Raw genomic sequence first — 22,569 nt, 5'->3', positions numbered from 1 at the left:
ACCCCATAGGTTTAATGACTTTGGAAGTGATACCACTGCTTGTAGACAAAATCATGGCCTCTTAAAGATGGGGATCTACTCTCCAGGGATGGAAATTTTCAGTGATCGGTGGCTGAGTGCGCCTTCGTAGACTTTTGGTAAGTGACACTGCATCGGTGGAATCCCTGATGAAACGAGGGGTTAATATAGTTCCGTATAACTGAGGAACGTCTTAATTTCTAGGGTAATAAATTCTATTAGTTTCCATTTCTGATTTCATGTCGCACTTTCGGTCCAGACTAGTAGAATTAGAGTAATCCTAGATTTATCGTACTCGTCCTTGAGTTTAGGTTTTTGGAAGGTGTGACGGTTGAACAAACAATATCCATGTCCTTGACAGGGAAATGCTCAGTGCACTGTAGCACACGGAACAAACTGAGACAATCGATCGAACTGGAATGACCAATGAGGATTGAACTTGTGTGTCACAGTAGAGCGCCACTATATATCACGTAGGAAAAAGCGATCGATGGGTTGAAGTAATGGGTAAATAGTAGAATCTTTTCTATATAACTACACTGGAACTAGGATTATACTAATCCGTTTAACCTAGCCGATTGATTGAATTCTAACGGGAGAAAGTAACCTGGATTAAAAAGTGTCCACAGAACGCGGTATACAACCGGACATAAAACGGACAAGCAGTGCGATAGCATACTGCGTGGAATACTATCATTATTTGGGTAAAAATGGATCCAATGAATGTGAGACCAACCAAATTAGATTCGGATCAAAAGCCCGAAGAGGATACCGATTCATCTGGTGAGAAAGATGAGTCCCTTCTATTGTTAATTCAGCGTGCTAAAAGAAGTTCACAGTCGTCGGACAATAAGGAATCAGAACATAACAACGCTGACACGTCGGACGAAAATGAAGCTAAATTGGAAGAGAAACCAGAGCCGAGGTCCTCCGTTTCAGCAACTCGTAGACCAAGTGCCATCAGTATTTCAGACTACTTGGCCTCAAAAGCTGTTCAACAAACAATCGAAGCCCAACGTCACAACAAAAAATCTCTTCGAAGATCAAGTGCACCATCAAAATCGAGCGGTCGAACTGGTGAGACGGCAGATTCCAAGAACGGTTCAACCCAAGTTAGCTCCAGTCACAAGGATGAAAGCAAAGTTGCTAGGAGTGGTTCGTTACCGACCAGCATTGAAGAGGAGAGTGAATAATCCACTTGGAATTTTTAACAGGTCAAAAGTTTTAATCGCATTGTTTCCTGTAAGTGCAATACAACACGAAACGCATATGAACAAAGGAATTTTGTGTTCTCCCCGAATAATGGTACTTTCGTTTTGTGAAACTTACTGAGCATATTGTTTGTTTTTCTTGGACAGATACTACCAGTTTGCTCACAGTAGGGAAATCTTGTCCATTTAGGGATACTCACGAAGCTGAGATCCACTGAACGCGATGTATCGACTACATCCTGCAGATTCAAACCAGTGGTTAAACTCGATAAACGAAACAACCTACAACGACATCCAACCATTCACTATCCAGTGCCGTTGCTAAACTCATTGTCCTTTCAACTTACTCCAAGGCCAACGAATAGGTAACAATTAGGACGAAAGCATCATGTTTCCGGAATAATTCACTCAGCTCTTTCGCGACCGTGATTGTTAGAGTGTTCATAGTTAATTCGGAGTAATACGGCCTCCGATCGCACAAAGTGTTCGAAGGGATTTAGTCGCAACTTTTTCTGTGTTGGATGAACGAGGAATCCTAACAGCCTCTAAATTGATAGTGTTTTAGGCCAGTATGGAGTTCAGGCAATAACTCGTCTCTAGTACTATAAACCCAAGCATGTGATATCAATCAGAAGAACTAAAATGCCAGCTGCATCCAAAGTTAACTAGTACAAAAAATATGGACCTTATCTAAGTGAAACCTGAACCGATTTGAAACACATGGCCAGATATCCAATGGTAGACGAGTAAACGAGATTTGTGGTTTTAAACAAAAACTGAACTTGAACATCAGTACTTAAATAGCTTTCAGTCAGTTTGACAAGTGTCCTTTGCCTGTGTACAAACGAGACTCTCAAACGCCCTTTCATCTTAGAAGAAATCTGGTGGCACAAATGTCCCCTATTTAAACACCTGTTTATTTTCACTTCGTGATGTGATATACCGCAACAGACACCTCACGTGGCTGTTTTTCAACCGGTTAGAAAGACAGAAATCCAATTTGGGTTACACGGAGGAGTTGGTCTACTTCTTATCGATCAATATTGATTAGTTTGAACACGATACAACGGCTTCTTTGAGAGAATACACCTAAGGCCGGTTTGAAGTAAGCTCATCCTGGAAGTTTGTTCACCGTGGAAAAGGGGTGGGATCAAGTTTAGCCGCAGAGCACCAGAAAGTTCCCTCATGGTAAACAAATAAACAAGAGATAAAGGTTGGAGAACCAGCAACCGGCCGGCGGGTATTTCTTCAGAGCTCAAAAAATTTTTTCTTTGTCACATACACCTAAATTAAATCGAAATTTTTAATCGACGGTGGTTGGAAAATACTGTAAGTAGATGGACAGAAGCTTTTTGGTTATTGAGGAGTCGGTTGTTAGCATGCAGCTTATGACAAAAAGATTCCTAGACAACTACCCTTATCACAAATGATGACTGGGAATCGATATTGCCCAAGGGATTTTTTACATCCACCATGATGGTTTCATAATGCAACTATACACATCATTTCTGGAAGCAAAAAATAGTAAACTCATATCTTTTATAGTGACCTAGTGTTACTTGCCATTCAATCGCAAATGTCATGGAGGAAGTTTCCCATGTATTCATAGATGTCTGTGGCGCGTCGACCCATAAGAAACAAAGACCGTATCTCTGGAATGAGCTCGCCACAGATTTGAGATCGTTCGCTGTACCAATGCTTTCGGTAAAGCCACGATTCTGGAAATGACAAGAAGTATCTTGAGGACGACGCTCGTAGGCACCTCGTAGACAATTTGTCACATCAAGGGTGTGCACCAGACTAATTTATGTCGTGGCAAACAGTTGCGCGATGAAACCCTACCGGTAACAATCATCTCACATCTACTCTGGTTGATCCAGCTTTGCTTTTTGTGAAAATGAGGTCTTGCCACTAGAGTTACACAGTGGTCAATGTGGTATCCTCACACGATATATTCGAATCGGGGAGGGCGCCGTATCATTATCAAGAATTAGGAGAATTGATGGTTTATCCGGCCAACACAACAACAAAAGACTGTTCAACTTGGAGATTTTATATTACCGTAATACATGTTACTTTCGTCTGACATCGCATAATCCTCAGTATTAGTCTTCGTGAGAACTCTGAATGTGGCGTTTTCGAGTTGTTGTGTTAATGTCCTCGGTATCAGCATATTTTGTATACTTGTTGATAGCAGGACTAGAAAACACGACAAGATCTATCTGCTGTCTCATTTTTGTTCAAACACTGTCGGTCAGTCCCTCCACTTTCGTGGAAATAACAGCTTCCTCATAGGCAGTCGCACCCTATGAATTGGCAGCTGCTGCACAGTGTCAGCCAAAATTCCATTGCTCACGGTTAAGCGGTAAGTTGCGCTTTCGGACCATCAAACATGTCATATGATTGTTAACTTGATTGATGAGCAGTGGGTAAGACTCCTGCACGTTTAATGCGTCATTATATCCTGAGATTTTCCCGATACATGAATGCTCCTCTTCCACAATACACTGTACAAAGTGGGTCACCGTTTTCTTGGGTCCGCTTGCATCCAGCTCTGCTACATGAGATACAGTCGCTAACTTCTTTTCACGGGGGAAATTCTCACGTGGACAGACGTGAGATTTCATCTCAAACTCATGTAGCGATTGAATGGCACCCGGACCCGAACTCTAAGGTAATATGAGGCCTTTCAAGCACGCTAACCGAAGCAGTGAAAAAACATCATTAGGATAACGTTTTTTTTGTTTTTTGGGGGGGGGGGGGGTTGTTAGACTGGATAGATTTATATGTTACTGTATCAAAATTGAGATGTGTTCGGTTTGTCCAAATCAAAGTTACCGGTGGGTTCTGCCAATACAGGTGGCTCGGCGTTCACATGTAAAACGGCAAAAAGGACGCAAGATGATGTATTAGTGCAGTGTTTTGTTGAAGATGTGGCGGAATACATCCATCTGCTGCAATTCACATTGCGCGCAAGACCACGAACAGTAAGGTACTACAGTTTCCCGACTTTATAGCTATCAGGAGATATAGATCAGTACTATGTGAACGGAAGGAGCCGATCATATCATTAGTACACACTTGGTTAATGATTTGCTTTCTACATCCTGATGGTAGAGGCTCTCCTTCTGCTTTAGTTATTTACTGACTTTATTCTGTAGTACAGCGACACAACGAAGTACACTCCGTGATACTTAAAACGTCTCATTTCTGTGTTCTTTTCAAGTTTGTGGTCGACAAAAATGTTTCAATGTAACACTGGCTCAAATCACATTCTCTCAGATCACTTAACCAATGGTTCTGTTTGGCTTCCATCAATTTAGGTACGCTGTATAGGACCGTACACGTGATCGTAATCCTATTCTACGGCTTTTTCACCAGTTGATGGTATATCAGTTCACTCATCGATCCGCTGAAACCCTGAGCTCATCGACGCCTCCAAACCGCTAGTCGGCTTGCACCAAGTCAATTTGGTCAGCAAGCACCTCATTGCACCCGGTACTGAAAACTTTTCCACAGCCAACGGCCGGTTTCACCCTTCTCGGGGATCACCAGCAACCTTGTGAGTAGTTCGTAATGCACTACCCATAAAGTGGCTAAAAACTCTTCGACGGCCCACAACCGGTTTTACCCTTCTTGGGGCTCATCAGATAGGCGCAGTCCCCGAGGTTCCGTCAACCTTGTGTTGTACTTGAAACCGAATTCCACGAAATTAGCGAAAGACACTCATTAGCAAACAAATTTGGTTTTGCGAGAGACTCACCAGGAACCCAGCTGAATCTTTCGTTTTTGATGTTTCCAGGCAACTGAATTTGCCACATCAGGCCGCCTCATGTTTCAATGACTACGATATTCGAGATATCACCTGGAAACTTCACAAAGGAAAGATTCAGCTGGGTTACAGGTGAGTCTCTCGCAGAACCACATTTGTTTGCAGTTGAGTGTTTTTCGCTTTCGAGTAGTTCTTTTATAAAAATAATGGAGTTTCTCTGTCCCTAGTTTTAACTACCCAGAAGAATGATTCATCACGCCCTTGAATTGTACGCGAATTTACGATTGCAAGAACCTAACACAATGAAATAAACTGTTTTCACAAGTCCAATCGAAGCTCGTCTAATTGGAGGTGGAACATCTTGTGTCAAACTTTATTATGACGACAAAATACTAGACTACTTTATGGAATTTTGTCAAAAACGGAAGATTTTATCGCAAATTTCACAACATAATATAGCCCTTGAAGTTGATTGCATAAAGCTCCGATATAGCTCCAAAACCTCTGCGGTGACAGCAGAGTTGCTCTCTCAACCATTTTGCGAAAGTTCAGAAGCCTCTTCTAGTCGGCATGGAGCCAAACCGATTATTGTTACCAAAGCTTGCGGTGGGTGTACGACTAGGACCAAGAGGCACAGGGATACAACGCATCCATTTCACCACACAGTGTGCACAAATAACAAGCAAAATGCTTTCATTTTATCACCATAGTTTTGGCTTAAACCGATGTAGATTCCTTGATTAGCCTGATGAAATTGTCTGCGTAAAGTTTTGTGGTCAGTGACGGTCTTCTCCATTTGCAGTTCCTCATAGATAATGGGGGAGGTGTTGGGTAAGATCTGCAGGCAAATCGAAACATTTCAAAAAGAATCGTTAGGACTTGTGGTGATGTAAAATTCCACTGTCTTTGCTACAGAACAACCGATAATTCGCTGTTTTCCAGCATTAACTTCAATGGGTGGATATCCCACATTCAGTTAACACGATGTGGACCGTTTGCGCAGTGAATGACACCATCATGGTTTGTCAGCCAAGCGCTGCTGGTCGATCAGAAGAGGAATTGCCTGCTTCCCGCGTCATGCAAGCAGTCAAATTTCACCCTGCTAAACTTAGTCAGAGTGTTACTCAGCCTACCGGACAGCATACAATCATTTGAGCTACCATACTGGACTTACGATAGCAACCATTTTGTCCAACGCCGATTATGTGAGCAAAGGCATGCTAGTTACCTTGAGGCGCTGAATCATTTTACGTGTAACATTTCCAGTCTACTACCTAAAGCGCATATATGAACAAAGATATATTTTCTGTTTATACTTCATTATTCTTACTGCTATTGTGGCCCGAAAGTTCACAATTCCACTAATTTTGTACGCCACTGGTTCCTGATACTCTGAAAAATCCAGCAAATTAAATAGGCCACTATCTAGCTTCCAAAAGATACTGGTGTTTGAAATAAGGAATAAAACAAAATTCACTCGGCACTTTCACGCTAACGACATCGGTGTTGAAGTAGACGGGTTGCGAAACTAGTATTAGACGGACTACATCTGAAGATCTACTTATTCCATGGAACTCAGTCATCGTCCATCTCTGACAAAGTATTGCGTCAAACATTCAATGACACTACTGTGCAGCTGAATGAGTGTCAATAATGGGAACTTGTTACGGGAATTCGGAGGTGAATGCACCTTTCACCAACTGGTCTACCGTATTGAAGAGCTAAGCACTCCGCGAACCCGACTGACAGGTGAGACGGTGATTGGAATTCTTTTCCCTCCACTTACTCCTTGAACACGCGCATCACAGTCGCTCTAATATGAATACACTAATCGTCAACTGAAGCACTTATACCCCACACACATCTAACCGATAGTCTGATATCTAAGCTCCCCTTTTGAACGAAGATGACGTAAGCTTCGGTGGAGCTATGTACTTTCGTTACCTTCCGTAAAGTTACGGCAGAATGACATCACAGCCATATCTCTTCTAAACTGGTTTGCCTGGCTGCATGTAACGTACGTTTTCTGTTGTGCTCGGAAAGTGGGAAAACAAAAATACTTCGAAACTACTGAAAATATTATGCAACTAGTTCAAATGTTGGAATGGTAAGTACTTCAGCTCTGACAGCCAACTTTGGCGACACTTGAAATCAACTCCAAGGAGATCAACCGATATCCGGATTTATCAATGGAGTAGTAATGCGTAAGTTGTTCTAAAACTACTGAAAATATTATGCAACTAGTTCAACTTTTGGAATGGTAAATACTTCATCTCTGACGGCCGACTTTGGCGACACTTGAAATTAACTCCAAGGTGGTCAACTAATATCCGGATTTATCATTGGAGTAGTAATGCATAAGTTGTTCTAACCTATGAAGACGAAAGCCAAACACATGCTTTGTTAGATAAGCTGACAACCATCACACCATCTTTTGGAAAGTGTCTTACACCTAAAAGTGCAAAGTCATGGTTCAGGACCCACAGTCTCTGAACATGCCTTTTGAAATTCAAAGAGAAACATTCAATGTTGTGGAGAGTTTCACATGACTCTGTAGTTGATTTGCTCTGACAGTGTGTCCGATGAATTATCAAAAGGTCGAATATTTTTGGTTAATTTGTATCACTTTCGGCACCAAAAAAGCACATCGATGAGTCTCAAGGCTACACTAAGCGCTTCTGTGTCGTCTGATTGTAAAGAATAGCTCACGTAGATGGGTGGGACGTCTTCAGGATTTTGACAACCGATATCCCGGAAGTGTTGCTGTTGTCGGTTTGAGTCGACGAATTCTTAAAGAGGTAATTAGAAAACCGGTATTTGATGGACAGCAGGTACTTCATTCGCTGACAAGATCTAGCAACATCAAGTGCGGTGCCTCGACCTCGTTCTACGCATGCCAAAACACCGTATACCGAGACGAGCGTCATTCTCTATGCCCTCAGAACGGCAGAAACTGCGAGGTGGACAACATACGACTTCGTAGAAGGGCGTGAAAGTGAATAGAAAGAGTTTGTAGGTTATGGCGCGCTACGCCTTCCAGGATGGGGTTCATGTGGGCCTTCCTGCGCTTGACTGGAGAGGTAGCAGGAAATGGCTACTGATCTATCCCAGTGGCGTTTGTGTTGCCATACTCTCTCCAGGTTAGTTGACTGGGTGCTTGGAGGTGCAGACACCCCATACAAGCATTAGGTCCCCTCCCTCACCCACTCCCTTAAACATAATTAAACAAACTCTAGTTGTATGGCAGCAAGATATCAGTGTCAACGCTAATATTTCTGATAATGACGATGAGTACAGAAAGCACACTGTACTACCAATAATTACTCGGAAGCTCTTTGCTCGCTGTGAACGACATTTTCATCAGAAGGAAACAGAATACAGGACAGTACGCAATACAACACCGATAAACACAAAGTGTCTGGAGGTAATATCTATGGTTCAACTGGGAGAGAATAACCAAATACTACTTTTTAGATCACCAGTTAGTACGGAAACGGAGGGAATATGTTAAATTACCCCTATCGAAAAAAATGGACTAGGTACTAAACTACCGTGACAACCACCCATAATTAGCAAAACTCTATTCAGGACAGTCGTGGAAAGTACGGTAGAAATGAGAAGAGACATTCTGAAATAATCATTGCGCTCGAAATTAGACGATAAACAGCCACCCAACCCCAGAAGTAACAAAATACGTAAACAATCAAACAGATAAACCACCTTCGAGTGCATCAGAAACGTACCTGAAATCAAACAGGGCTACAATAACCAAAAAACATCACAGTAGTTAGGTTGAACAAGTTGATATCAAGGTCGATGGAAGGAAGTTGTCCGAGTACAATGGTCTTTCACAGAATAAGTTGCATGAACTACAACAATTAATATGCTGAACAAACGAAGGAAACTATCCGCACGGATGAAAGCAGATAGTGCAGCGATCAGAGAACTTCATCTGTTCTATCACGTTTTGACACACAAAGTTAAAGGAGGTTAAAAAGCTCAATCCAGAAAACGTGAAAATTGTGACAAGCGGAACGACCAAGTATCCGGAGAGTTCTCAGAACAATGGCAGTCCATAACATACTCAGCCAACCAAGCATAAAAACTGATCCATTCTACGCACTGTCGTACGTAAAGTTTCTCCAACCTAATTGGACAACTCAAAAAGAACTGGCTGTTAGATGACAATAGTTGCAACCATTGAGGCGACAGAAAAAAGCCACTGAGTACGTCGATCAAGTGTGGAACGAACTAACAAGCTGAACAGCAGGAGTGACGGACCAAACGACCAACTATGGTTCAGGGCCGCCACCATATCGTCCTCATGGTTCATACGAACAAGCATGGCACGGTTCAAAACGAATACTGAAGTCCGATGAGAAACAACGCAGCGCCAATTCGCGACGATCTAACCTCACATCGATAGCTTAAACAACTTTTGCGAAGTGCCCAGCTCAGAGTACATGAAAACGGGTAAAAATCCCTTGTCTATACTAGTGAATTTATAATGCTATGCAGGAGTTAAGCTTTGCATAATAGTCTGAATAAAGATATTACGTTATTGTGAACCTTCCACCAGATCACATAAAAGTACTGTCACAGCAGTTCACTGCATGTGTTCAGTGGTATCCGGAATGCCCTAATGAACGAGCTAACTAAACTGTTTTTTTTAAACCGAGTTTCTGATGCTTCTAGCTTGTTCCGCGAGGAAATGATATGATGCAAAGTTTCATGTGTTCCGAGTAAATACTCGCAGCTTTTGTAAGCTTATACAAGTAGTGACGTGGCCCAGTTACTCCTGTTCCGCCAACAGAGAAGCGTGGATCATTTAGGTACCTTACTTCAGTTTGATGGTTCGGAGTGATAGCCGGAGTGAGAGCATCCCGTTTGAAATAAGAATATTTTAGCTGCTACTAGACAAATCTTGGGAGTGGGGTGATAAATGCCCCATTTAATACAGATGTTTCTCATATTGTTAGAGATTATTCGTATCCTATGGTAGCTATGTTGTAGTGCTTTGAAAGCAGCCAGTCCAGAGGAACACCGTTCGGGTTTGCTAACATGAAGTCTTAAAAAGGACCTGAAAAACGACTAACCAAATGGTGACCTAGGCAGGTCAGTAGTCAGGAAGTTGCAAGCACCATCATTAGTTCAGGCGTCAGCGTACTGAAGGAGAAGAAGAACCGATCACGACGGCATGACTAGTTGGTTTTTGGTGCTTCGGTCAACAGGAGTGATCTGTACAGGCAGGGAGTGGATCACGGTATTGGTATCTGATCATGTGGTTGCTGATCTGTTCACCAAACCTAACAACTGGCGTGCAAATATTTCGTCACCATCCAAGGAGACGTTTTCAGTTCGCGGTCGGGTGGATTGACACGAAATACTGGCATACTTGATCTGTAAGTCTGTTGATCATATGCAAGCATGTCATTACATGTAAGCGAATCTGTGTTCAACGGACGCCACCGCCAAAAACTGACGGGACTATGAAGGCCATTAAGATCACTTGAATCTACTTTAAACCATCAAGACAGCCCGAAAGATGTTACTAGTGTTTCGAAATAAACGAATTTAATGTAACACATAGTGATACCATGACTGCTTTCGGTTGGCAGTGACCAGCGGAAATTTTGGTCTTATAAGACGAGTTCCTCCATCCTTTACTTAACAGAGGCGTAAAGTCATCACTTCGTCATCTTTAAACAGATTGCCTGAAGTATCTTTCAAAAGGACGCCAGATAATCTATTTGGATTTTCGGTTTAACTACTGTATAAGCCATCTCCCTCCACAACCGGTCTCATCAGTGTCCAGTTGGCATATATATTCGCAACTTGAGATACTTCTCACTCTCTGCTCAGTGAAGGTTTTGTTTTTTGGCCCCTCATAGTCTTGCACACGTTGTCAGCTGTTGCGAAAAATGAAAATGTTTTCCTAAGTGTGCACGTGGCCTGAAAGTTTGGGCTGGTCACGTGCGATAAACGCTCCGTAGATAGTCTGAACACTGTAAAAGTCTTGATAGGCTGCACTGAACGAAGGTGAAAAAACATAATTCACCCTAACAACCAAGCGTATATTAGTCTTAAAAATAACATGAGGGGAGAAACACGAAGTTTCAAAGCAGGTGTTTGAGAATAGCCTTTATCCTCATGTTTTGCTGAATTAAACGCATGAAAGGTACTCTACTGAACAGTATGCGGTAGTGCTGTAGATTTTAGATATAACGTGACCGCATATTTACAGCGTTCTCTTTTGAACTGCTCCCCTGCTGTTCTGAGTCAATTATTCTGGTTATTTGAAACGAAAGAGGGGACGGTGCACTAAAGTTTCGCTCTTATCAGAGCTCACTAGCAATGTAAACCCTTACACATGTCTCATAATGGTTAGAAATTATTCCATTGTTATGCAAAGAGTTACTGTGCCATATACAGGTCTTGGGAAGCCGGTATACACCGAGATATTTGCAGAAACATGGTAACAACGGTCACTTACTTTCGGAGACAATGCATGTTGCGCTCAAGAGCCAGCGTGAAAGTTTCTACTGAATTTTGCGCTACTCAACCACAATTAGTAGGACGTCAAAAGCGACTGAATCTGCGATGTCCCACGGAGTTGAAACAGGTTGTGATCAACCGAAACCCACGACTATACTTGTTATTCAAATTGTGTAGCTAACGGAAGGTTTCCGCGAAATTTTGTGTCAAACCAGTGTGACGGCCCTCTGTTTCATCTGTGGTCCTTTCACAAGCAGGTTTTCTGGTGAAGATAACTTTTCAAGCGAGTCACCGGAGCTGGACACTCTCAAATCTACGCGTCTACCGTCTTAGTGAACAACTGCTCCGGTTAATAAGAACGAAAACTCAGTGGAAACCAGAGGACCAGGCGTGAATCACGGAACACAAGCAACCAGACAGTAACCTGGAGGTCTTAAAATAAGGCAGAGAAACGTATCGATCATAGGGGAAAGGCTGGTGCGCTAAACCTAACGATATTGGCCACGTGGTATGCAGACCTGACTATTCTCTAAATCTGCCGAAATTTTCCTCTTTCAGAGAGGAAGAGCTGTTGACCGCATTAGCTCACTTTTGCACTCAACAACAGTTGTGATGGTGGAATATACACTCGCTAGTTGGCGCACTAAGCTAAACGAAGTCAGGTGGTGCCAGTGTGAAGACAACCGGGAATTCTCGACGCCAAAGGTTTTTGGACGCAGTGGACGATAACTGCGTTAGATTCTCGTTAAACACGATGTTAAGAGGAATGGATAATTTCAAACGCTCTCGGCCTATACTAATGCTTGTAACCAATTTACGTGACGCACTATGCGTCACATGGTACTTCCATACATTCCCCATAATTTGTACCGTCGTATGGTACACAAGTTTATTGGAAAATCCTTCCATACGTGCAGTGTAGCTCATAGTCAGTGGAAGATGAAACATAAGTCTACCACAAACATCCTTCGTTGTGTGGTCGCCGCAGTCTCATGCAGCTCTGATTGGAGCATTGACTCAAAGATGTTTGAGCCGACATGTGTACTTGAACAGAACATAAACTGGACAGCTGTATGTAGGTACCTATGAATAAAGAAGCGGTTTTATAAAAAATAGGTCAGTCTGATTCGTATCATCATAAGGTTTGCATAGCGACCAATGACTCATCGACCCAAATAAAGAAATGCAACACAACGATAGGACCGGTAGACTGCAAGGGCACCCGTGCCGGCCGTAAACAAGCTTCAAAGGGATATCGAGGTGGGACACAGGACTGCATCGCCTGCACTGATGTGCATTCGCGAGCAACCTGTTTGGAAGCTGTTTCCACCAAACAGAGACGATCCATGAAACAGAGACCCACGGTATCACCAATGAAGTCGCACCCGTAATCACACCACTGTCAGTAGCTGGCATCAAAACAAGCAAGTGGAATTCATCCACACACTCGGTCGACAAGCTAGCCGATCTGCAGTTGTGAGTTCTAGCCATAGTTCAGTCCAACGCCATGAGATCACCGTTACGGTCACCTCCAGGATAATCATGCACGGTCCCTGGTCGTCCTCGAATCTATGTTACTCAAAGCTCTTGAAATATGGATACTGGGCGAATAGGTTCATTGCAGAATTCGAGTGAATTCGACGCAGTGATTAGTAGAAAATAATTCCCAAAAATTAGTGGTCCAAATCTCGAGAGGTTAAGAAGTGACTTCACTCGTTTCAATTATTTCCAATTTGGTTGTTTGTACAGTCCTTCTGAAATAAGTCGAACGCAAGCGTATTTCGATTCATGACACCGTTTCAACGGGTGAAAAGTATAGTGATTGCCTGAAAATTTTAAAATCTGCCAGAAAGTGACTAACTTCGGGCGCGCACACTATTTTTCGCTCGTCAAAACAGAGTCGAACTATGCTCGCGTTCGATACACTTTATTCTTTATAACGGTGCATGCCTTGCCTGTGAAGTTGAGGGCGCGGGTCGTCCCCTTCATCCTCTGGACTGTATTATTGGAGTCAGTGAGTTAGTTTTTGAGGTGACTTGTATCGTGAACCGACTGATTCCGGAATACTTTCTGCGCGCTTCTTTGGATATGAGGCAAACTGTCGTAAAGATGCCTAACAAGTTGTGCTGATGAAGACACCAGGTCTGCTGAGATCTCTAACAGCGAGCATAAGCTAAACCGAAACAGTTAGCCAGCATTATTGATTGAGAAAGTATTCGATCAGTCGTAGACACGATCGAAATATCCTGTTAACCGTTCATATATTGTACGGCTTACAAACCACGGTTTTGTTTAAATTCAATAAACAGTTCACAAAGCTGAAAAACCTGTTAGAAGACATATCAACGCCCCAACTACTCCAATTGGTAAAACAAAAGGCACATGTTGTGGAAGACGAGATACATGCTTTCCACCACTGAATCCATCACCGTACGGAAAGACAGCGATTGTGCTGCACACCATGATGGAGAGCCACGATGTTATTCCAGGTTGCACGGCAGTTATGCGCCGAAAGGATACCACAGCTGTACGATCCGACAAGGCCCAGCGAATTTCAAAATGGCTGCCAATGGACAAATAATAATAATAGTCTGCAGTCCAGGTAATTCATTTGTGTCAGCCAGAATGACGGCCAGTCCATATCAGATGTGGATGGGGTTGTCAGAAGCAGCCAAAATCGCGACTAGTTGACCTCGGCTTGAACACAAGAATGGTAATATCTGACCCTGACCATTCAGACAAGTCCTTGAAATCACACTGGTAGATGCCTATCCACTCCTGCTTATCTCGTCATTCGTGATTCCTATTATCCTACACCTGCGGTGATCGAAGCACTGAACAGTAGAGCTCTTAGTCTTCTTTATTCCACAAATAATGCTAACTTAAAAGGCATGAGTCTGCCACCAAATGCAATACTTCGTCCTAGGTTAAATCATTCGACTCTAGTAAGAATCCGGTGCCCCGGAAATCAGACGTGAAGAACAGCAGACCCGGAAAATCTTGTTGTAAATTAAGAGCTGAATAAAGTGTTCAAAGTTCGCAGCGTACAAGTTTGAATCTGATGCACCTATGAGACCGTAAACAGAAAGTACTTTGTGAGCTATCTCGCGAGTAACGTGCTTCTCGCTTCAAAAATCCATCAACCGAATGGCACGTAATCACCATCATTAATTCAATGGTGTCGTGGTTCTGATGTCTGGTTTTGCCACAACTTGGTCTAGCTTTGGTTGTGTGCTTCAACCAAGAGCCTTGAGTACTATGTTGACCGGTAGATGAAAGACCACTTGAGAGCCTATTCAGCTGGACACACACTGGCGGATGATTGTCAGATGTAGTTATGCTAAATCGGACAAGGAACTGTAGAGACAGTCCCCCGATGTCATGGTCTCTCTCAAAAATACCATGTCTCTAAATGGGAGGTTAGTCTCCACCCGATATTTCCCGTTCGTTCATCAGGATTCGCGAATGTGCAGGCGGTTACCTTCAAGTTTCTGACGTGCTGGTTTGCTACAAGAGGTATCATTAGGATATATGCAACGGCATAAAGCCAGCCGGTGCACAATCATTCCTTTAAGTAGCGAACAACATCCATAATGATGCGAGAAATCTCCACCATTTCAAACTTGGTCAATCAGCACGTACGCGACAATTAAAGCCCAAAAATGAACCATTACTCGTTTCAGATGACATGTGGTAGGCTAACAAAGGGCATTGCACAGCCGTTGTGGACCATGAAACCTCATATCCAAGATGTGCTGGCTAGAGAGAATGGAATCACGCACCTTTGGAACAGTAGAACTCGTTAGGGTCATAACAAAGAATACGGAAGTTTGTGTACCTAGGCCAGAAACTCTGCAGTTTCTGTTTCATTTTTGTAGAACAAACAAGGCCGACCTAAGATGCGAAATGAGATACATTAAATTCGTAGTCTCTGCTGGTTGGATATAAAAACGTGCTATGAAATTCGAAACCAGCGTTTGTGCAGCGAAGCGAACGAACTATTGGTCGATAGACTAAAAGTTACTGGAAATAAGGCCCGCAACTTATGTAGGGAACCCATGTATGCAAAAAAGACACCAAGCGATTTTTTAACGGGGCAAATTGTAAGTCTTGTGTTGAAGGGCGAGGGGTATCAAAAGTACATACGAAGTTAGGGAAGCTCTCAGGTTATCGGAAAGAATACGTCCATATGGCAGCTTGTTGAGCTACTTGAAATATTTAGGCTTTATCGTGCCAAGTAGGTTAAGGATGAATGTTTTGCAGCAATAAATATTTATACAAATTTGCAAAATGTTGGTGAGTCCACACCAAACGGGAGGAAACCAATCACACTGCTCAAGCATGAGCATGTTCGTCTGTTCAGACATGAAAATTCAGATGCATCCAGCGTGTGCTAGTAGAGTGGTCGCAACACTCTCCCTCGCACGTCATGTGTCTGAAGTCTGAACCTCGGCACGACCAACGATGTGCAATGCTGATGAACTCTGATAAGAGCGAAACTTAAGCCCAGTGCTTCCTTCCTTTGGTGTGGACTCACTAAACTAATTACGCCAGGAAAGGACGACCGATTAGCCGAGTGACGTGGATCTGAAATCTACAAATCCCACAAGTTTCGGTGGAACATTCTGGTGGACAGAACTTGACACTATAACTGTCGTATAGACTATATTCTAGAAATTCTCGAAGTCATGCACCAGACAACCAGCAAGGATATGGTTTATAGATAGATTTGACGCCGTAATTGTCTCATGGAAAGAGGAAAAGCACATATTATGGAAACTTATGTACCTAAATGTGCCCGTCAATATTAAATAACTGCAGAATTTTATCAAACAGAACCCCACCGCTGATTGTGACAATTTTTCGCCTGGTAATGCGCGATACGGGTATCAACAAAAGTCCTCTGGGATAGGGCGAGCTGCTACAGGATAATCTTCACACCAACCATGGAGCAATGGGCTGTTATTCCCAAACGAGTGATTGCCAGAACTTGGACATTTTTCATGTCACCTGCAAAGGACTTCAGGTGTAAGTACGCAGCGACTGCCAAGAGAATCGGTGAACCCTGAACGAGCCCTTTTTGGGTAGGATTCCTCACCATGGTTGTAGCAGACAGAAGATTAGGTAGGTGACTAAGTTTTATTCGGTACTCAACAAGGCTATCCAAACAGCAGAAATAATAGATGACGGTTTCATTTGTCTTTGATTTTTGGTTTCTCTGCCACTTGATCAGCCTTCTTGTCTTCTAGTAGTTTGGCCTTGTTAGCTTCATTGGGGTCGCGAAACGCTGGAAAAGTTTCCCAAGGACTTTTGAACTCGAATTTGCGAAATTCCTGCGTCAATTCCACCGGTTCAATTACGACTCGTTTGTACTCATCGTCAAAACGCATCTGAGGGTGGAAAGGAGCATTGGGACGCAAAGAGTGATGAAGAGGAAAAACATTAAAATGAAATGTCAGAAGTGGCTCAGTACTGACGGAAGAAATGAGGTGACTTCTCTTAAGAAGGAAGCATTAGTAGAGTAAACCAGACGAGATTCAACAGTTAACTAATAACGTCGGTTTTGTGGCAGTGTAACATCCCAATCAAGGGCCACATATACAAGGCCACCACACGGACTAGCAGGATGGAGCAAGCAATAATGCAGCCTAAGCATTTCAGGCGCGACATCGGATTGCGGTTGAACGGTCGGTTACGAACAGGGAACTTGTTCCAATCCTGGCGATACACCGACGAAACTGAACAAGCATAATGGGTTCGCTAATCACTACTACTATACCTCCGATTGATACCAACACGTTTCCTTAACAGGAACTTTACCGCATGGGTTGACTAATAAAAATACTATCGCACGCTCTTTAAAACTTGGGCAACGAAATTCCAGTTCGGTTTAGAATGGTGAGTAATTAGTAGAACATTCAGCTTCGTCTGAATGAATATGCCAGACACTCAACACTCTTCCCAACATTAGTGAAAGGTGGTCGCTAACGACCTGAAATTTAGATCACTTGGAACAAGTACTTCTGTCACCCACAAAGCAGTAATACTGTTCACGAAGTATTGTAGAAAACAATAATGGCTACTGATAACTCGAAAAAATGCCGAGTTACCGTGTGTTGGTTTACTAACTTTGGTCCGTTTCGCTAGCTTGACATGTTCCAGGTGCTGCAGAGTGTCCTAGTCTAAATTACCGGCTCCGTCAGTCAAGACGAACCTAAGATAGGACAGGTGATGGACCAACAGGGTTCGCGGTATCGACTACTTCGAGGATTGTCGACTAACATATCTCAGTCAATACTAGAGAGAACACCCAATTTCTTTTTTCTTTTAGGATTCAAATTATGCAGCTGAAGAGCCTAGTGTCTTCGCTTCGATTCCGACCGAGGATGAAAAGAAAAAAACAGTAACAGACAATTTCGCAAGATAACCTATGCCACGCATGATTTGGAACATCGATGGATTTTGAAGACGCCTCCACACACCCGTAGAGACGTGTAATCACCCTCCGATACCAAAAGCAAGACTGCAGTCTGATTTACGTCACCCTTAGGACCTGGAGTACAGTTTTGACGCAGGGTGGCGCAAATGTGTGAATAAGGTGCTGGCTTTTGAAATATGTGTTCCAACTTCATCTGCTACACTGCTAGCTTCTGAGGAGCTATGTCAACCAACGTGCCATAATGAACCTCGAGGGATAGGTTCACAAAATGTGTTCTTGTGCACGCCTCTGTGGGTGCAAAGCTAATACCGAAAGATGAAATGACTCTGGGAAGCTATCCTCACAAAGTTAGTGTTTCTTTTTTATTTCAAAGATGTGGGTATTGCAACCTGATTGGTCCAGATCCACGAGGATTTCGCCAAAGGCGATCTGAATACGGGAGTTTTCAACATCTCTCACTGGCTGTCGCATTTTATCGCAGCATATATAAGCTTGTGAATACTAAAACGTAGGACGCTTGTAGACTTCTAAGGCGAATCTTGTTGAAGATACAGGCAAAACAAACCCATAAACCGACTATACATTCACTCTCACAAAAGAGCTATCAGAGCAAATGAACCAGGTTAGTGTTTGAGTTCACCGGTTTGAGCACAGTAGCGTCTCCACCAAACAAACAGCATCAACAAGTAGTAAACTCCATGGAGGAAGGGGTTTCGGCGATACCAGAAATTTCCACCACCATTAAAAAACGATATACGCGCTCAGATGTAGCACCCTTTCGGTGTATAGCTGCCGTGCAATTCGAAAGAACCCCAAGAGCTTAAATATTGACAGGCCTCCAAACCCTAGATAGAAGAGTTCGGAAAGGGATGAGTTCAAACGATGACTGTCCCATCAGTAGTTTTGTGCCCTAACTGTTGATCTATCTTGAGCTGACTTTAAACCACAACATCCCACGAATAAAAGGAACACCTACAACCCGCAGTACAATGTTCTAAGAGCGGTATTTGCCCCTCAATATGACACGTTTGTTGGCTGAGATGGGGGGGGGGGGGAGAGGGCCCAACCGGTTAGGCCGCGAATTTACTGACCGGAAGGTCCGTGGTTCGAACCCAACCTCTGCCTCTCGAATTCCCCTGTCTAGGCTTGGGCAGTATCCAGCCCTCGTGCTTCCTTTGGGTAGCATGGCAGCTAGGCGCCGGAAGGGTATTACAGCTGAACGACTTATTATTTTCATTTTATACTGGCCCACACCAACACTGCTGAAAACTTATAAGCACTGGACACATGACATTAACTCTAGTCAGAAGCTTCTACAGCTGGAACGGATACCTTGTCAGCGTACTGGAATTCCACTAAGATGTATTCTGGTGGGTCTCCTACGTTAACCGGCTCGTAAGAGTTCAACCAAGTTGGATGTGAAACAAATGAAAACTAACCACTAACGATACGATAAACAGTGCACTGAAAATGTTGGATAAACAGAATGAAACCATTAGCGAATATACACTCATCGGCAAACTAATTTGGTTCTTTCGAGAGACTCACCTGGAACCCAGCTGAATCTCTCGTTTATGATGTTCTCAAGTTTCAAGTAGAACATAAGGTTGACGGAAACCCGGGGACTGCGCCTACCTGATGAGCCCCAAGAAGGGCGAAACCGGTCGTGGGCTGTCGATGGATTTTCATCAACCTTATGAGTAGTACATTACAAATATATAGAATGAAACCATGTTTACACATGTCAGGGAAAACCTCCCTCGTCTAACCAATCGTTGATAAAAGCACCCCGTGTGTCAAGGTCTCACCGCAGCGCAACAGGAGCTTATTCAGGATGGCAAAACCTAACGAATCTCATCCATGTACCGTAGTATGAAAGAGCACAACAGATACAGGTTGATGGAGTGCTGTGATTTGATTTAATTCATTAGAAACGATTTGACGTGGTTGCCCATATAACACGGGTTCAGTTCAACATGAAGGTTATTTGGAGAAATAATTGCCACCAAACATCTATAAAAAATACTTTAAGGCTAACGAGTTTTTGTTCTTCTTACTAATCTAGTATACTGTTTATCGGGAATGTACTGTACGTGTATACTAAATTTAATACAGGTTTGATATCAGTTACTATTTATGTAGGGGAAGCATGTGACCAGCGAGGGTGTGATTTGATGATTTTGACTGACATTACGATAACTACTGCCCAGTGAGCGCAAATTTTACCCGTCCATAACATGCAATATCTATGTTGTTGAAGTTAAGTTACTTCAACAGGATCCTGTTAGATGCAGAAACTTCAAAAAAAAAACGGAAAACTAGTGAAGTCAGTTGGGGATGCAAACTGAGCTTTGGTAGAAACGCAATTCAATTTCCACATCAACAGGGGAGACGTCACTTCAGGAAAGTAACTCGGCGGTATTTGCATAGAGTTCACTCAGCACTAGATAATCACAGCAAAAGACGAAGGAGGCGACTCCGGAAAGCGTCGCCTTTTGTGGAGAACTATGATACCTCCAGAAGAATTCAGTGTGCTCATGTAAAAAGCTTTGGAAACAACAACATGAATGGCAACGACTTGTGATACAGCATGTGACAACGAGACCGGCATACGTTAATATGAACCCCTGATATAAACCGATTGACCCACCTCTGTATAGCCTGAGAGAGGGAAATCTTTTCTTTGCGGGTGCCCTTGAAATCCATAGTCCGTAAGTATTCGTCTCAAATCTGGGTGGTCGGCGAAATACACGCCATACATGTCCCAGACTTCACGTTCGTACCAGTTGGATGCTTGGAATACAGAACACGATGTATCGATCGGTGTAACCTCGTCCGTATAGGTAAGCACACGAATTCGTGAATTATAGCGCAGAGACAGCAGATTGTAGACTATCTGAAAAGAGTTTAGTCTAACAAAGTGCACGTATGTGTACCTCAAAGCGATACTGCCTGCTTGGGACATCAATGGCAGTGATATCAGATAAGTTGACAAATTGTGCGTTATGATGATTTTTTAGGAAAGACAGAACAGGAACCACTCCATCAGGATGAATGCAGATTTCCAATTCCTTCACGTGACCCACACGAACTTCCTGGACGTACTTAGGTAGGCATTCGGCTACATAAGCACCGAACGCTGACAATCGTTCTATTACAGGATCAGAAGCTGAAAAGCATGTAACAAACGCTCCACGGTTCGATTTACCTGCCGTAGTCGTTGTCCGAGCAGTCAATGTTGAAGCACGGGTGCCAAGCACTTGAGCATCATAAAAGGAAAGAGGAAAACAAACCATACCTCTGGTGAGAAAAAGATAGGTTGACAGGTGGCGTAACATGATTCACAAGTGGGTAAATGACACCCCAGATAGAGGTGACCGCCGGTCACTATCGGAGCTGGAACAAGAAGTACATAGACAAGCCGCTGTGTCATAATTGGCAAATGGAAACGCTGCTCTAAGTACGAGGGTCATTGGGTGAAATTAATGAATTTTTATCACGTCTCAATTGTAGAGCCACCTCACGGATTGGATACTTTGTTTTCCCATCTCCACCACTCGCGTTATCTCCAATCTTTCGTAGAATGCCGCCAGTCTTGGGATTTGCCATACCATTATTTCACACGAGTTACCACGAGATAACAATGCAAGAATGTCCCTTCGTCAACTTCATCAGATACTGCAAGACCAGTGTTGACGCTCATGTTTCACTTGCCTACTTCACTGTCCATGACAACAGCCGGAAGCAATACATGCTGCGAGGATCTATTGATAGTGTGGCCGGTTTTATTACCAATGTTCACCACTTTGTCCACAAAGTAGTACCGGAGCACACTCATTTGCAAACAAATGATGTTGTGCTGCACCATGCCGCCTCGTGTTTCAGTTGGTACGATAATCAATATATCGCAAAACAGTATAGACGTAATACACTACTCCCGTGGACGCTTACATACCTTCGTCAAATTCCATCCTGAGTTCACCATATCTAGTGGTGTCAGTCGAAGATGTCCTCTGTCGCCCTTTCTCTTCAACCTCGTAATCTGATGTACTGCTTGCGTCCTATTAGCCTGCCTCGGGGGTTGAAATACTACCAGGTGATTCGCTCAAGGACATATATATATATATATATATATATATATATATATATATATATATATATATATATATATATATATATATATATATATATATATATATATATATATATATATATATATATATATATATATATATATATATATATATATATATATATATATATATATATATATATATATATATATATATATATATATATATATATATATATATATATATATATATATATATATATATATATATATATATATATATATATATATATATATATATATATATATATATATATATATATATATATATATATATATATATATATATATATATATATATATATATATATATATATATATATATATATATATATATATATATATATATATATATATATATATATATATATATATATATATATATATATATATATATATATATATATATATATGTCCTTGAGCGAATCACCTGGTAGTATTTCAACCCCCGAGGCAGGCTAATAGGACGCAAGCAGTACATCAGATTACGAGGTTGAAGAGA

At 42.4% G+C, this 22,569-nt stretch overlaps 3 protein-coding genes across 3 annotated transcripts; 2 read left to right on the top strand and 1 right to left on the bottom strand.

The window, feature by feature from the left end:
* Positions 1 to 728: 728 nt before the first annotated feature.
* On the top strand, positions 729 to 8,004 carry T265_07280 (hypothetical protein; the record flags this gene model as incomplete). The annotated part of the gene is made up of 2 exons (XM_009172758.1): positions 729 to 1,095; positions 7,853 to 8,004. The coding sequence occupies 2 exons, from the start codon at positions 729 to 731 to the stop codon at positions 8,002 to 8,004; spliced, it is 519 nt and encodes a 172-aa protein (XP_009171022.1).
* Positions 8,005 to 8,020: 16 nt separating this feature from the next.
* On the top strand, positions 8,021 to 13,131 carry T265_07279 (hypothetical protein; the record flags this gene model as incomplete). The annotated part of the gene is given in 4 exon segments (XM_009172757.1): positions 8,021 to 8,116; positions 8,249 to 8,425; positions 12,747 to 12,883; positions 12,903 to 13,131. 4 exon segments carry the CDS (start codon positions 8,021 to 8,023, stop codon positions 13,129 to 13,131), a joined length of 639 nt encoding a protein of 212 aa, XP_009171021.1.
* A 3,490-nt stretch (positions 13,132 to 16,621) lies between these two features.
* Positions 16,622 to 21,273, bottom strand: T265_07278 (hypothetical protein; the record flags this gene model as incomplete). Its single annotated transcript, XM_009172756.1, has 4 exons — positions 16,622 to 16,886; positions 20,586 to 20,831; positions 20,872 to 21,104; positions 21,144 to 21,273. 4 exons carry the CDS (start codon positions 21,271 to 21,273, stop codon positions 16,689 to 16,691), a joined length of 807 nt encoding a protein of 268 aa, XP_009171020.1.
* Between the last annotated feature and the right edge of the window lie 1,296 nt (positions 21,274 to 22,569).

This window comes from Opisthorchis viverrini (assembly GCF_000715545.1).
Source record: "Opisthorchis viverrini unplaced genomic scaffold opera_v5_163, whole genome shotgun sequence".
Classification (NCBI taxonomy): domain Eukaryota; kingdom Metazoa; phylum Platyhelminthes; class Trematoda; order Opisthorchiida; family Opisthorchiidae; genus Opisthorchis; species Opisthorchis viverrini.
Note: the sequence above shows the minus strand (reverse complement) of the source record. Positions and strands in the feature narration are given on the sequence as shown.